The sequence below is a fragment of the Mustela erminea genome, chromosome 5, assembly GCF_009829155.1.
Source record: "Mustela erminea isolate mMusErm1 chromosome 5, mMusErm1.Pri, whole genome shotgun sequence".
In the NCBI taxonomy this organism is placed as follows: Eukaryota; Metazoa; Chordata; class Mammalia; order Carnivora; family Mustelidae; genus Mustela; species Mustela erminea.
In genome coordinates, this window is record NC_045618.1 from 73,684,772 (window position 1) to 73,701,690 (window position 16,919).

The 16,919-nt window shown below is 39.7% G+C and overlaps 2 gene segments (V, D, J or C); both read left to right on the plus strand.

Moving 5' to 3' along the window:
* Nucleotides 1–4,025: 4,025 nt before the first annotated feature.
* LOC116590181 lies at nucleotides 4,026–4,593 on the plus strand. The segment is given in 2 exon segments: nucleotides 4,026–4,137; nucleotides 4,259–4,593. Coding segments are annotated over 2 exon segments (381 nt in total).
* A 10,597-nt stretch (nucleotides 4,594–15,190) lies between these two features.
* Nucleotides 15,191–16,919, plus strand: LOC116591105. The segment is given in 2 exon segments: nucleotides 15,191–15,382; nucleotides 15,524–16,919. Coding segments are annotated over 2 exon segments (411 nt in total).

Below are 16,919 nucleotides of genomic sequence, written 5' to 3' on the forward strand. Positions count from 1 at the left end.
GACTTGTCTTTATGCTCTATAAGAGACTCTTGCACAGGAAACTTGATTAGAAAGGTGTGTTTATACAATAACCTCTTCATGTTTCCCTGCTTTACAGGGTCCTTTGTATTGTGAGACTTTGTCTTTATGGCAAAAAATATTTTGAATAGCATGAAGACTTCAAAAAAATTCATGTATTTTCTGCATCTTTCTAATAAAATGCATGAGAAGGTTAAAGAAAGTTAAAATGTTAAGAAACTTCATTATCTTTATAGTATTTGAAAGCTGTTTCCTACATTAAAAACATATTACCTGACATCAACCACATAATTTTTTTTTAAATGGTGTGCCTGAGAGATACCCACTAGTTCAGCTACTAGAATTAGCACTGCTTCTGCTAAAGGGGTCTAGAGTACTAATTTCATGACCAGGCTGATATTGTCTTCTTCAATGTTTAATATAAAATTATTTTTTTAAGAATCTATTAATTCGGAATTTGATGTGGGATGTCCAAAATATCTGTCCAGCACATGAGCACTTCCTGAATGACAGAAGCACAATTATGAGATTCCTTTCATTAAGAAATATATTAAAGTTGAATGATAGGAGGAGAAATTAATAATATTTCCATTTACTCAGCTAGCTGGGCGTTTTTAGATATAGTCTATCCCTTAGAGAGGAGGCCAGTGTGTATGTTATGTGGTTCCATCGTGTTTCATGCAGACATATACAATGCAATTTCTGAAGATGGTTCAACCAATTTAGCTGAGGCTACAGTGATGTTGAGGAAAGGATGTTAAGCCTTGGCTGCTGTATCAAGAGACAGACAATGATAGGCAATGGATCTTTGCTGTTTGTTATGATGTGGAGGAATATCATTAGGGCACAGCCTTATTTTTAACATACTTACACAGGGAAAGTTCTAATACAATCAATTATTATATGATCAAAAGTTCTGTGGAGGAGTATAGGGTCACCTACAGTATATTCCCTTTAGGACTGAACATACAAACATGGAATCTTACTGTGGTTCAGCTAAGGCAAGGGAAAAACATACATTCAAAGGCTTGATAACCTAATGACCAAACTCTGGTGTCTATTCTGGCCTTTCTGAACAGAGCTGAGCTGTGGAAATTGAACAGTAAGGAGAAGACCTTGGTGGCAGGTCTATTGTCTGAGGGCTGAACCTGAACTCTTCAGCAAAGAGTTATTGGACTTTTCTACTTTTGGCCTCAACATAGGCATCTTAACAGATATGAGTAGTGAGGAGGAACAGTGGCATAACAACAGGTACCTTGAAAGAGCTACAATGAATGTCTAAACACTTTGCCTTCTTATCACAACGTGATTCATTTCTACCTTAGGTGAAAGAGCAGCATATGTAATGTGAGGAAATATGATTTTCAATCATATGTTGCTTTCATAATCCATTACATGAAGTATTTTTTGAAGGTTTTATTTATTTATTTGACAGAGATCACAAGTAGGCAGAAGCAGGGTGGAGTGGGGGGGGGGGAGGCTCCTTGCTGAGCAGAGAGACTGATGCGGGGTTCAATCACAGGACCCTGGGATCATGACCTGAGTTAAAAGTAGAGGCTTTAACCCACTGAGCCACCCAGGTGCCCCACATGGAGTATTTTTAAGTAAGTGACACCCACCCATATTCATCACAGATGCAATGATTGAACACAGCATAGTTAAACCATCAATCCTCATTTCAATATAAAATTTTACTAATTCATTTTCAGAGATAATTGTTTCCAAGTTAAAGGTTGTTGAATGCAAAAAGATGTAGGGTAGCGGGACTCTGACTGGGACATGAGAATTATGACATGACCCACACACTTGCTACACCAGGAAACCCCTGTTTCTTATTCAACAGCAGATACCCAGCAATCCTTCCCTCACCCTGTCAGGCTCCCCTCACAATGCCAAGTCCTTATATTGAAGAAGAAGAAGAAGAAGAAATTTTCCATCTCGTGGGAGAACTCGAACATGTTGCTCTCCAGGCTTCTGAAGGTGGTCATAGCTTCCATGTGGCTAGGTAGGAAGAAGCCCTGGGGAAATGTGTCTCCTCTATGATCTAAAACAGGGAGAGAGGCAGCTTTGTGGATATTGTGGGAAGGAGGCGTGTTTCCACCTGCAGGAAACAGCCTGAGCTAAGCTTTCTCTACGTGTCTGGAGATGAATGTTTATAGGACTTTACCGAAGATGTGTCCCTTTCCAGAACTTTATTCTGATAATCCTTAGAAGTGTTTTTATTTTGTTTAGTTTTTAAAAATAAATGATCATAAAATGGGAGCTAAGGAAGTGCTTGTTTTTGTCTTTGGTGTATTGTAGAAAAAGACCAGTTTTAAAAAAATTTGTTTAGTCACAGGGACATTTTCCCATGCAGACTCTGGACATTTGCCCCTGATATTTGATGACCATCTTGGCTAGAGGGCAGTTATCACAAATGAAATCTCACAAACCAGTGTGGCACCGGCTATGACAAAACCATGGTAGAGAGTTTTTAAAAAGTTTAAAAAATTATAAACTTGTGGGTCTCAATCCTGCAAAATATGAGCCCTGGAGTTAGTGATGGGATCATAATATGTGTAATTTTAAATAACTGGTACATTGGTTTTACTATCAGCTACTGTGTGAACATAAGCTGTTATGTCTTTAACAATTTGAAAAGCTGGGGAGAAGGGAATCCTACATCATACTACAGGCATTTGATACAAATCCACATCTTCAAGGTTCCCTACCCTACGGAGGAAAATTATTTGATTAAAGTATGGCAACATAATGATACACACAGCAACAGTGAAAAGCATCCTCAAGGCTAGATATCTACTAAGTATATGATTAATACTTATTGCATGATTCACATATACTAGTTATGTTATATTAGAATCATTGAAATAGTGGAATAAGGTATTCCTACCTTAATAATTTCTATAGGGATTAGATAACTGTGATTATGGTTTTTTTCTGGCTAGGGCTAATATTTTTCACTTTTCAAATGATTTTGAAATGCAGAGATATTTGACTATTGCCAAGATAATGTGAGGTTTTTCCTCCTAAAAAGCTTTGATTAAAAATATTGCATCCCTTACAATTGGTATGATTTAGGACTGAGGAAATATTGTATTCTAGTAATAGTGATTCCTCAATCAAAACCTGTTCATTTGTTATTTTTGTTTAATTTAGCAAATATACAGTGAATGACAGTCCTTGTTCCACATGTGGGGTGCAGGTCTGAAAAATGAAGAATAATGATGTGACTTCTTATTACCTCCTTTGATTTCAAGTTAAAACACTTTTATGACATTCTATTGGATTATTGGCTGGCTCTGAATGGATATATGAAAATACTTTTTTTTTTAAAAAAACTGTTTATTTTTTTTTTATTTCCAGCATAACAGTATTCATTATTTTTGCACCACACCCCGTGCTCCATGCAATCCGTGCCCTCTATAATACCCACCACCTGGTACCCCAACCTCCCACCCCCCGTCCCTTCAAAACCCTCAGATTGTTTTTCAGAGTCCATAGTCTCTCATGGTTCACCTCCCCTTCCAATTTCCCCCAACTCCCTTCTCCACTCTAAGTCCCCATGTCCTCCATGCTATTTGTTATGCTCCACAAATAAGTGAAACCATATGATAGTTGACTCTCTCTGCTTGACTTATTTCACTCAGCATAATCTCTTCCAGTCCCGTCCATGTTGCTACAAAAGTTGGCTTTTGGAAGTCTGAACAACAGCAATCCTGACCTCTAAGGTCTATTTTGTTCTTGTTACCCTACCTGATATGGAAGTTCTTTAACACACATCCCAGGGAATTTCTGTAGCTGAGAAGACACCCATGTTCTTGAGCATTTTAAACAGTTTTTTTGTGAGATTAAAAGTCTTCATGTGTCTCATGAAGTCAGGGATGAAACAGCTGGCTGATTTGGGGAAGATTCTGACCAACATGCAAGCATTTCAGTCCCTGTCCACCAGGGGGTGCAGCTTCCTACCACAATCACATTTCCTGTGTGAAATGTGGGCATCCACTGATCATTTCTGTCACTCCAACCTTCTCCATGGTAAGAATGAAGAACATTATTTAGGTGACACTCCAAAGATGAAGTGTTCCCCAGTCTTCGTGACTGTGGTACTCTTAATGCTTGGTAAGTAAAATATCTCTTAAAATTTGGATTCTTTCTTCCATTGTGTTAACAAAATGCTTAACTGTAATTTCTCCAAGAGCTTATACATAAGGTGACACAGGTCTCTTTTATTTTCCCTCAGGACAAACCCATGGAGACTCAGTGACTCAGGTGGAGAGCCAAGTGACCCTCTCAGAAGAGGCTTCCCTGACTATCAACTGTACTTATACAACAACAGTTTACCCCACTCTTTTCTGGTATGTCCAGTATCCAGGAGAAGGTCTAGAGCTCCTTCTGAAAGCCTCGAGGGACAAGGAGAAGGGAAGCAACAAAGGATTTGAAGCCACCTACAACAAAGATTCCAAATCCTTCCACTTGGAGAAAGGCTCAGTGCAAGCCTCAGATGCAGCTGTGTACTACTGTGCCATGTACGACACAGTGATGGGGACTGCAGGGGGAGCTGAGCGCAAACTCTGAGCAGAACAGGGCCCTGGAAGCTGAGTGTCTCTGCCTGAACCACTCTGGTTCCAGTACAATCTGTTGTTTGTCCCTCAGTGTCTGTTTGATACAAAAATCATACAAATGACTAGGAACCAGAAGTGACATTCCTCAACCCCAGCTGTTTCTTAGTGACACTGAGACCAGTTTCATGCCAAGAGTTCCTCAGCCAGAGCATAAGTAATTTCAAGGTAAAGCCACATAACAATGAAGTGGTCTCTTGCTCATCCTTGCAGTGAACGTCCAGCCCCACAAGTTGTTCATGGCACCCTGGTGGGTGTTGCTGTGTCTATACACTTTTAGAGACACACAGTGTGCCTGAGAAGGTGGCCTCTGCCCAGTGTCTTCCTGACAAAGTGTGGCAGGAGAGGTGATGCGAGAGCTTCAGCTCCAAACCAGCTGTTAGTAGAGAAAGGGAAGGGAAGAAAGGAAGAGAAACACATGTACCCGAGCAAGGAAAAGAGAGACCAGGAACCTTGGCCCTGCTTTCTTTTCTAGTGAACAAGGTGGCAGGCTCAGGCTGATATTCAGCATGAAGGCTTGGGAGCAGAAACAGAAGGGAAGATATGGTTCATGTCCTGACCAGTTAAACAGATCAGCTGGCTTTCTGACAGTAAGAACTCAAGTGTGATTGTTCTCAGTGCCCAGAAAATATGGTGAGAGAAAATGCTCTTTCACTGATGTTTCTTAACAATATCGATAGTTAGGTGACATGGGGAGGGAAATCTCATTGATTTCTCTAACTCCTGTTTTGCAACCTTTCACAGAGGGCCACAAATCATGCAATTGGGAGAATGTATGGGAGTCAGTACAGATGCGTAAAGAATAATAGAAAAGCAATGTCTATGTTGCACTGACAGAGTTTGCCAATATTGTGGCAATCTTTTAAAATTATCATCTCCTTATCTGCAGATTTTATGAATGAGCTATGATCAGAATATTAATATACTTCCTGTTGTATTAGTTATATATTCTTAGTATAATGTAATTTTTTGTTAAATTGACTTAAAACATAAATTTTATTTTCAAACCTGTATAAATATAAACGCATGTGAAACTATACTTTAAACAATCCAAAAGGGTATATAATAAGAGTTGTCCTCAGATATTTGGATAAACGTGGTAAACTAGGGGGGTGATGAATGGCTCTTTCAGTAGAACTGTGACTCCAGATCTCATCATTGTAAATTTGAGCCCCATGGTGAGGGTTGAGGTTGCTTAAAAATATAATCTTTAATAAAACTCCATTATTAACACACATTAATAATACACATTTACCTCTTGAATTCTTTAAAACAGAGCAGACACTCTCAGTCTCCTCACGATATAAGATGCTTTTTAACTATATACTCCTGAGCCTCTTTCCATACCCTAGTGTGATTGCTCCCAGTTCATGAACTGTCTTTTTGGTGTGTGCACATGACACTTTTATTAATTACCACTTTGGTGAGTTTCACTGGATTGATCTGGGATATTCCTAAGTTTTTGATACCAGCATTTGGTGGTATTAGTGTTTTAGTTTTTGCCATTGTAACAGGTGAGACCTGTAGGGTCTTATTTTTTTTTTAATCAATCTGTAAAATATAAAGAACACTTACCATGACACAGAACCTCTGGAATTTTTAAGTGTATGATACATGATTGTTGGAATGGGTACAATGTTGTAGAGCAACTCTCTATTCTTTCATCTTGCTCATGGATCAGTAACTCCCCATTATACTGTCCCCAGAGCCCATGGCAAACTCTTCTTTGATTCACTCTTTGATTCTTTGAGTTTGAATATCATAGATACCACATTTAAGTGGAATCATGCATTATTTGTCTTACTGTGACTGGTTTATTTCAGTTAGCATAATGGCCTCAAGATTCATCCACATGTTTGCATATTGCAGGGTTTCATTTTTTGTTGTTGTTCTCTTTAAGGCTGAATAGTATTCCATTTATGTATTGAGCACACTTTCTTTATCTGTACAACTGTTTTTGGACATTCAAGCTGTTTCCCTAATTGGCTATTGTGAACAGTGCTGTAATGAACATAGGAGTGCTTAATATCTTTTCAAGATCCTGATTTCAATTTTTTTAAAAGATTTTATTCATCCATTTGACACATACACAGAGAAAGCATAAATATAAACAGGGGGCAGCAGAGAGAGAGGTAGAAGCAGATTCCCTGTTGAGCAGGGAGCCTGATGTAGGGCTCAATTCCAGAATGGTGAGATCATGACCCTAGCCAAAGGCAGACACTTAACTGATGAGCCACCTTGGTGTCCCTCTTTTTTTTTTGAAAGAGAGAGAGAGTTGGGGGTGGGGAGGGTCAGAGGAAGAGAGAGAGTCTTAAGCAGGCTCCACGCTCAGCACAGAGCCCACCATGGGGCTCCATCTCAGGACACTGAGATCATGACCTAATTCCACATCAAGAGTGAGATTTTTTTTTTTTTAAAGATTTTATTTATTTGTCAGAGAGAGCGAGCGAGCACAGGCAGACAGAGTGGAAGGCAGAGTCAGAGGGAGAAGCGGGCTCCCTGCCGAGCAAGGAGCCCGATGTGGGACTCGATCCCAGGACGCTGGGATCATGACCTGAGCCGAAGGCAGCTGCTTAACCAACTGAGCCACCCAGGCGTCCCAAGAGTGAGATGTTTAATCAACTGAGTCATTCAGTCGCCCCTCAATTCTTTTTGATAAATACTCAGAAGTAGGGTTTCTGGATCACATTGTAGTTCTATTTTCAACTTTTCAAAGAACTTCTTATACAGTATAAGAACCTCTATACTGTTTTCCATGGTTACACCATTTTGCATTCCCACCAACAGTGTGCATTTTTCAATCTCTTCAATCATAAAAGCCATCATAAAGGTTTATGGGAGTTCTCATCTGTTCTTTCACCAAAAACAAGAAAGGAGAAAATGATCACATTTTTCATAAGATTTTGCACACTGACCCAAAGTACAAGCATTTCCACCTCCTCTGGGATCAGATAGTTTTTCCTTTTCATTCCTCCTAGGGTCCCACTCATTGATTCTATTATAGCTATTTACCTTTTTCTTTCCCCTGTAGACTGTAAACTAGTATATTATCCACTTTTATGTATTATCTTAAAAGGTTCATTCATTCATTCACTCACTCACAGATTTTATTTAAATTCCAGTTACTTAACATACAGTGTTGTATTAGTTTCAGGTGTACGATATAGTGACTCAACACTTCCACAGAACACCTGGTGTTTGCTCATCGGGACAAGGGCACTGCTTCATCTCCTCACCTATTTAACCAATCCCCAGCCTCTCTCCCTTGGGTAACCATCAGTTTGTTCTGTTTAATGACGAGTCTGTTTCTTGATTTCTCTCTCTCTGTCTTATTTTTTTCCTTTTCCATATTTGGCTTATTTCTTAAATTCCACATGAGTGAAATCATATGGTATTTATCTTTCTCTGACTGACTTATTTCCCTTAATATTATGCTCTCCAGCTCCATCCATGTTGTTGCAGATGGCAAGATTTCATTCTTTTAAACTGCTGAATAATATTCCATTATTCTTTTATATATTCTTAGCTCTAGTAAATTACCCCATTGAAACTAAAGGCTTAATAACTATTTATGGATTTCTTTTGATCTAAGGTAATGAAATCAAATAAGTAGAACAAGATGAGACTTACCAAACTATCTTTTATATCCATTTCCATGAAATTCCCTTTTAAAAGTAGAATTTGGTTCTCTTTTAGTCCTCATTCAATCCAAGCAGTTATTTTATTTTCTGATCATGGGCACTTCCTTCATCAGGAATCTTGGAATGAATAGGGTTGGGGTTGTGTCTGCAGAGCTGCTTCCTCTGAGGTGTCTTTGCTGACAGCTTCATTACTCTAGGGGGCACACTAGGCTTTACCAGAAATAAAGATTTCTCTGATAGTCCAAGGTTGAACAGTTAAGAGAGAACAGAAATCATGTGAGCCAGTCCAATTATAGATAGCAAAGGTGGGGAAGAAGGGGGACGGGGTTTGTGCAAATTTCATCTCGGGTTTAACGTTCTGCCATTTCATATCAACCTCAGACATCTGAAGCCATGTTTCTAGAAATCCACTATACATATCTCTGTTGAGAGTGGAGGGAGCAAGAATGAGGAAAAGAAGAGAGGAAACAATAAGGAAAACAAAGAGAAGGAAAGGGAGAGGACAGCATTGACTTTGAACAGCAACAAGTGGCCCAGTCAGACTCAGCTGTGTGGATGAGCTGGTCCATGAACTGCACAGGAGAGATGGAAATGTGAAAGTTAGAAAGAACATTGTGCAGACCTTTTATTTTTCATCAGCCAAATTCTGATTGCAATAATAATCAATACAGATTGTAACTGTCTGTCTTGGTCTAGAACTGTTGTAATTTCAGAAATTATGATTACTTCAGCAATATATATAACACATGATATCAGATGGTTTCCTTTATCATATTTTCATATAGTTGAATTCTCACATGGTCTAACAAACTATGCAAATTGGGGAATGGAGACACTTTTCACTATAATTCTTCAAGGTTTTGTGGAATCCCCATTAGACCTTGAATCTTTTAGAAATATCATTCACCTTTCCTCACACACTATCTCACAAATCCCTTATATAAAGTGTTTTAAGAAAAAAAAAATTTTCCTCCTATATTAGAAGTATTGCCCCTACCTCCCTGCACTGTTGGCCAGCACAGTTTTGGAGACATGACTGTGCCCTGTCCTGGGCCCCTGTGGGTGGAGTCTGGAGTTCTGTGAATGACAGGGCTAAGGTGTGATTGGTGCTCGGTTCTGTTGAAAGGAATTGACTGTAAGACACAGTTTCTCTGAATCTGAGACTCTACGCTCTGCAGTAGGCAGAAGTACCTCATCAAGTAGACAAGAAATCATGAGGAGACATTGGGGAGCTCTCCTGGGGCTCCTGTGCATTCAGGTTTGCTGTGAGTGGGGGCGTTCCTCATGGGTACTCGGGTGGAGTCCACAGCCCCCAGCCCATAGTGGTGGGGGGACCTCCAAATGGGTCTTACAACCTTAGCGGTGTGTCTTAGGATATTTTGCAAGTTTGGAAACTGCATCAGTGACCTCCTGGTGACATCACTAGTGTTTGCGTTTCTCTTTCCACACAGGGGTGAGAGGGATGACAGTGCAGCAGACCCCTTCAACGCTGAGCGTCCAGGAAGGAGCCAGCTCTACTCTGAAGTGCACTTTTTCTAGCACTCTAGGCAGTGTGCAGTGGTTCCGACAGCATCCTAGGGCCAGCAGTCTCACCAGGCTGTTTTACATAACTTCAGGGATGCAGCGCAGTGGGAGGTTAAACTGCACAGTGAATACTAGGGAACAGTCCAGCACCCTTTACATCGGGGCCTCCCGACTGGAAGACTCAGCCATCTACCTGTGTGCAGGAGGCACAATGCTCCCTGGTGATCTGCAACCGGCACCCAAACTGCAGCTGCACCTGCAGCCCCCACCCTTCCCTGGGGCTGGCATTTACCCCACAGCAGGCTTTGCACATGTTCAGACTTTCAGATTTATCTTAGGGCATGTTTTTCCTCTTAAAATTAGACCCATCTGAAGTGTCATTTCACATTTCTTGCCTGCCTCTTCCCCCAGAAAGCCCTTTGCAGGTAAAGAGCTCTACCATGGCAGCATTGGAGCAAGTGACAGAGATGCCCATATCCAGTACCCTGGGAACACAGATATCCTTGCAGTCAGCATATAAGTTATTTGTAAGTAGTCAAATGGAAATGTCTTGAACAATTAGAAGATCTTGAACAAACAGAGGGATCTGACTGAATTTTTTAGTTACTGTAGATTTTTTATTTTCAAAGAATAGTAAGGAGAATGTACGTAACATTTTTTTAAGTTTGTGTTTAGCTTTTTCACTATGGGAAATACAAATATAATAAAATAATTTTTTGAGGGCCAGACACACTACTTGTCTCATTACATATATTTTCTATTTCAGTGAGGAAATACACTGTAAATAGGTATGTTCATTTTATTCGCAAATAAAGGGAAGATTTTAGAGCATAAGTGACTTGGTGGAATCCAATGTTAGTGAATCTGAGGTGACAGGAGAGCTTATCCTCTGAGTACCTCATCTAGAAGATTGTAGAATCACAAAATCTGAATGATTTCCTTGATCAGTTTGTATGATGTGTTGACATATATCACTGACAGAGGTATCCATTTCTTGTGGCGAACAGCTCATGGAAGTTTTCATTATGTTCCATGAAAATCCATTGTTCTTCCTTCCATTTTGAATGAATCCTTTTTCATGATTATGTAAAATCATTCCCAGTTTGGAAACAGGAGTCAAAAGCTTCCAGGACAACCCTAAATGATCCCCTTCTCTGTTGTAGACAGAGAAAAGACTGTTGACCCCAAACCCAAAGTTGAAACTTGCATGTGGAAGATTCCAGCACATACTGAGTTCCAGCCTGCACTAGTTTTTATGTTGAGAAAAGGGCACTGATAGGAAGTCCTGTGCCCCTGAAAATTCAGATTGAGATAGATGGGCAGACTCCCTGAAGCTGGGAGGAAAGTTAGCTTCCTGAGCATGGAAACTGCTCCACTCTCTCAAGGAACCCTGCCTTTGGTTTAATGCTGTGCCCTCACTGTCTTGAAATTAATACTAGTTTTAGCTTTGTACCTGTCTTTTATAAGTGAGTCCCATAAGTGGGGGAACAAGTGCCTGAGCAAAGAGAGAGGTGGGCAGCAGGACTCAGGCAGGAACACATGCAGACTCAGGTTCTGGGTCACAGCAGGCTGTGTGAGAGCTGAGCAGTTGGCTGGGCCACCTGTGGTGTCTGTGCCTGCTTTGGACTAGCTGGGGCTTTGACATGCAGCAAAGGGTGTAGTAAATACCTACAGGAAATTACTACAAATGCAAAGTGTTTACCTGGACATTTCAATTAAGTGGTTTGGTAGTTTCTTACACAACTAACATACTCTTATCCTATGATCTAGCAATGGCCTTCCTGAGTCCTTTTACCCATAGGGTTGAAAACTTATGTCCACACAAAAACCTTACACAGGTGTTTTTGGGCAGTTTATTCCCATTTGCCAAAACTATGAAGTAAACAGCATGTTCTTTAATAAGCAAATGAATAAATAAATGGTGTTACATCCAAACAATGGAATATGATTTGCTGCTAAAAAGAAATGAACCATGAAGGAATGAGGAGATAGGGGAAACTTAAAAGCATTTTACTAAGTGAATACAACCCATCTGAAAAGGCTACATAGGGTATGATTCTGATCCTCTGACTTTCTGGAAAAGGCAATACTATGGAGAAAGTAAAAAACTGTGGCTTCCAAGGGTTGAGGAGAGCATCAGGGATCAATAGAACACAGAGAATACTTAGTGTAGTGAGCCTAGTCTCTATGATACTATAATGGTGGATACATGCCTTATACACTTGTTCACACCCACAGAATGTCCAACAGCAGGAGTGAACCCTAGAAAAACTGTGGGCTTTGGGTGACATTATGTGGCAGTGTAGGCTCATCTGTTGTGAAATAGTCATGGGGAAGGTGATAGTTGGAAGCCCATACCTGCGTGGGGGTATGAGATGGACTGAAAACCTCAGTACATTGGCCTCATTTTTCTTTGAACCTGATTGAGATAGTTGAAAAGAAAATAAGTCTTTAAAACATTAATATCAGGAGTGCCTGTGTGGCTCAGTGGATTAAAGCCTCTGCCTTTGGCTCAGGTCATGATCTCAGGGTCCTGGGATCGTGTCCCACATCAGGCTCTCTGGTCAGCAGGGATCTTGCTTCCTCCTCTCTCTCTGCCTGCCTCTCTACCTGCTTGTGATCTCTGTCTGTCAAATAAATAAGTAAAAAGTCTTAAAAAATTAAAATCAGAGACATGAAACTAATATGTATGAAGAGTTAAAGCATTTTATGTTATTTTTTAATTAATTTTTTTTAGATTTTTTTTACTTGTTTATTTGACAGAAAGAGAGAGAGCACACACAAGTAGGCAGAGCGGTAGGCACAGGGAGAGAGAGAAGCAGGCTAATCACCGAGCAAGGAGCCTGAGGTGGAGCTCAATCACAGGACCCTGAGATCACGACCTGAGCCAAAGGCAGAAGCTTAACCCACTGAGCCACCCAGATGTCCCAAGTTAAAGAATTTTAGAAATATCTCCCCTAGAAACATTACCTAATGACAGTTTTTCCTTGTTTTTTGAATAAAGTCCCCAAATTTCCATTTTGAAATGATCTCAAAAATTGTATACACATCCCTGGCTGGAGATTTTGAAACTCCAAACTAAGTTTTAGGAAAAAGCCAGAATCCAGAAAGCAATTGGGATATTTTAAAAAGTGCTTCTCGCTTTCCATGTTAGTAAGCTCATCCACCTCCTCTAGTTTGTCTCAATTCAGGAGATTCTTTCTTTTCTTCCTACAATAGATAAGTTATATGTAATAAATATATATAAGAAATATGTCTCCAAAAGAATATCCTGCCTACTCATGGCCCAGCAATGGAGTCCCCAGGTCCCACTGCCTGTGAGGAGTTTTCAATCAGTGAATAAAGTCCCATTTTAGTTCATGTTAATATTGATAAAGTTCTCCTTGACACATTATTGATCTCATAGAAATAATGAAAGACCAGATAGGATCTCATGCTAAGAACCATGTCTCTGCTTCCAACGAGTCCTCAGGGTTGGGTAGGATCAACCTCAAACCCACTAGATCATATGTGCTTGTGAAAATGGTCTTGGGATTCCATGATGAAGGCAATTTCACCCACTCTGACACCAGTCCACAGTGTGTACAACAAGTCCTCAATACATATTTGCATTGTTATATAATATAAGAGAAATTTAGAGTTGGAAGAGCCCTTAGAAATCCTTCAGTTCAACTTAATTTTTCACATCAGAGACTGTATCCAAGATGACAGTCTGGAACAATTAGGTAGTGAATAAGCTGGGCAAGAAAGAAAGTGGGTTTCCTCACTTCCGGTTTAGCATTCTTTACCCTGCTTCCTTGCTGTAGGGCCATTGTGATGGGTAAAGAAAAAGTGTCTAAGGCAAGCCCAGTCATATAACTGCAGCATTGCTCTGAGAAAATTGTGGTCCATTTGGTTAGAATGCCTGAATGGAGAGTTCTAATTTGTATAAATGTCTGAGACCTTGGGCAGGAAGGGAGACTCAGGCTGAGTCACTATGATTCTACCAGCAAACTCATATATCACTCACTGTTTCTGTAGGAGGAAGGCAGAGGTGATGGTGTCATGTGAACACCAACATGTATTTCTAAGGACTTTCCCAAATTAACAAATATTTATCATCCCAGGTGCACATCCCTTGAAGGCAGAGTGAGTATAATGAGCATAAGTCACACACTGCAAAATGATCACTGGGTATTTAGGGGTCCTGCAGCTGCAGTTCATGAAGATGGTAGATGAAGTTTTCCTAGGCCATAAGGAAAACAATATTCTTTGAAAACATGATGGAGCTGGGAATTTTACACAAGGGATAACCTTATCTGTGCAATAGTTAATCCATGGAAGAGAGTCATTCATATGAATGATCACATTGAGTTCTGAAGGTCACACCTAAAAATTGCAAAAATTGACCTTCCCACCAGTAGAGGGAATTTTGCCCAGAGAAGAATTTGAGAATTCTTACTTTATGGGGAGTGGAGAACGGAATGGAAGATTCTCAGAATTAAAAAGTTTTCCACACATAAAAACACATTTCATATATATGCATATATTTATATTTTGAGTTGATATTCTTCACTATAGCTGCCTTTAAATCTTTTATGGTGGGAGAGGAGGATGCACATGAGTTTTATTCTTTGTCCTTTTGTGGATCTAAGAGTAGGCTTCACAGAAATTAGGAAAGTCTTGGTCTTGGAAGTGAGGTAGTCTTGTTTTCCCAGGGACTATTTCTCTAGATCAGTTCTTTAGGACCAGTTTCTTTTTGGTACCATTCCCTGAGCACACACAATATTTATGCTTCTCTGGATTTTTTCTCACAGAGGTCATCAGAAGATTCCAAGAAATTCATGTGGATGAGAAAGGGGTTTGGGAAGAGAGAGATAATTCTGGAAACTCACAGGATTGGAGAACTTCATCAATGAATCTTGGGGAAAGAACACTGTCATGGCATTTAGGAGAAATATGACGGAGTATGAAATGTGAAGCAGTGATGACCAGGAAGTGGGAAGCATGACAGGATGGATAGTGGATCCTTTAGAGAAAGCTCTTCTGAGGCTATGAGGCAACATTGCATTGGGGGACATGCCATCTATTTTGATTTGGGAAAATGAAAGCACTTCAAAAATAAACTCACATAGTTATATTTTCTGAGTTTGCAGCTTGATGATTTCTCAGAATTTCTATTCTGTCTTTTAATATTTTGCATTATATAAGACACACAGCATTCAAATAGATTTCTCAAAGCAAGTCAGATTTCTCTATGCAGATTTGTCCCTCAGAGACACAGGCTAAGAGAAAAGCATTTCCTCAGCGAGTTCCCTAGAGATGTGACCACAAGATGGCAGTGCACCTGTGCTGATGCAGAACACGTGGAGGGTTCATTTTAGTGCATCTGATGGACTAGACTATGGCAGCAACAGTCTTTTTCTTATTGGCTGGTAGACAATGTGGGAAAGTACTCTGTTAGAGGAAAGAAGGGACAGTCTGATAAGAGAGGGAGCTGAGCTGGCTGGAGGCTGCAATTCTGAACCTGAGCTTAACTGGGGGGAACCATGAAGACATCCATGGGAGCTTTAATGATGTTCTTGTGGCTGCAGCTTAACTGTGAGTTCAGAGTATATTAGTGGATATTCTTCAGAAGTCAAGACTGGCTTTACTCGGGTCAGTTGGTGTAGAAAAAGAGCATTCTGCAGCACAATAACCTGGAGTCTCTTTTCCTTTCTCTGACCTTTTCTTTCTGCACAGGGTTCAGCCAAGGAGAGAATGTGGAGCAGCATCCTTCTACCCTGAGTGTCCAGGAGGGAGGCAGCTCTTTTATCAACTGCAGTTATTCCGATGGTGGCTCAGACTACTTCCCCTGGTATAAGCAAGAACTTGGAAAAGGTCCCCAGCTCCTTATATACATTCGTTCAAGCATGGCTACAAAAGAAGACCAAAGACTCACTGTCTCATTGAATGAGACGGCCAAACGTTTCTCCCTGCACATCAGAGACACCCAGCCTGAAGACTCAGCTGTGTACTTCTGCGCAGCAAGCACACATTGCTTCCCAGGCACTTGTTGCCTGCACTCAAACCTCGGACTGGGGCAGCCCCCTGTCCTTTGACACAGACCTTCAAGGATAGCTTTTGTGCTGTTGTTTATCCACAAGTGGAAGCTAACATATTAGACATTAAAAGCATATAAGAGGAAGAGTAAGCCAATGATGACCTGGACAGAGCTAGAACATTTTGTTAGATGACTGTTGCCTAATGGACTCTTGAAGGTAGTTAGTAATGTTTTATTTTGAAATCTGGGTTTTAAAGATGAATTTACTTTTGCTATTCAGGCTCCTTTTCTATAAATAACTCCGTAGTACCAGTGAACAGTCCTTACTATGGATAGACTCAAACACTGTGTTTCAAAGGTAGCATTTATGATATTTCTGATTCTGACACATAATTGGACATTTAGAAATATTGGAAGTACAAATATGAAAATGAAAATTCTGTGATCACATAATGTTGCTATTATTGTTTTTAGACTCTAAAATTCCTTATTATAATTATGATCGTGATTTTTTTACTTTATGTATTTTGATTTGAGCATGACCCTTTCATCAATTTTTTCCTCAAAGATCTGCTTTATTTTATTTTATTTTTTAATTTAGTCATTTAGCATGTGTTTTAAAATAGCTCTGTGAGATATTTTACTTAATTAAATTTTCATATTAATTTTGTTCCTCTGTATTTCAGGCAAAATTTGAGAGCCATTGCTATGTGCTTTGATTGCTTTCTTGTTCAGAAATTTTGTCACGGGTTTTTCTTTAGAGCCCAGGGATGGTATGTACTATTTGTGTGTTTGAGGGAAATTAAGCAGGGAGTGGTTTGACAATGTGAGCTTCAGCTAAAACTCAGAAATCTATTCTCATTTACAAAATTCTGTATCTGTTCACAAAAACACTTTCATAGAATTTAGGAGACAGAATTTTGTATTTCCTTCATTGCTATATTTTCAGTAGGTACAACAAATTTTTTCACATAATTCATTATCAGTAGATGTTAATGAAAGAAGGATAGAAGAATTCTGCTACTCATAATTTAATTTAAGCTTTATGATTGGATTGAATTTGTAAATTTATTTGTGACAAATAAAAGTCCTTGA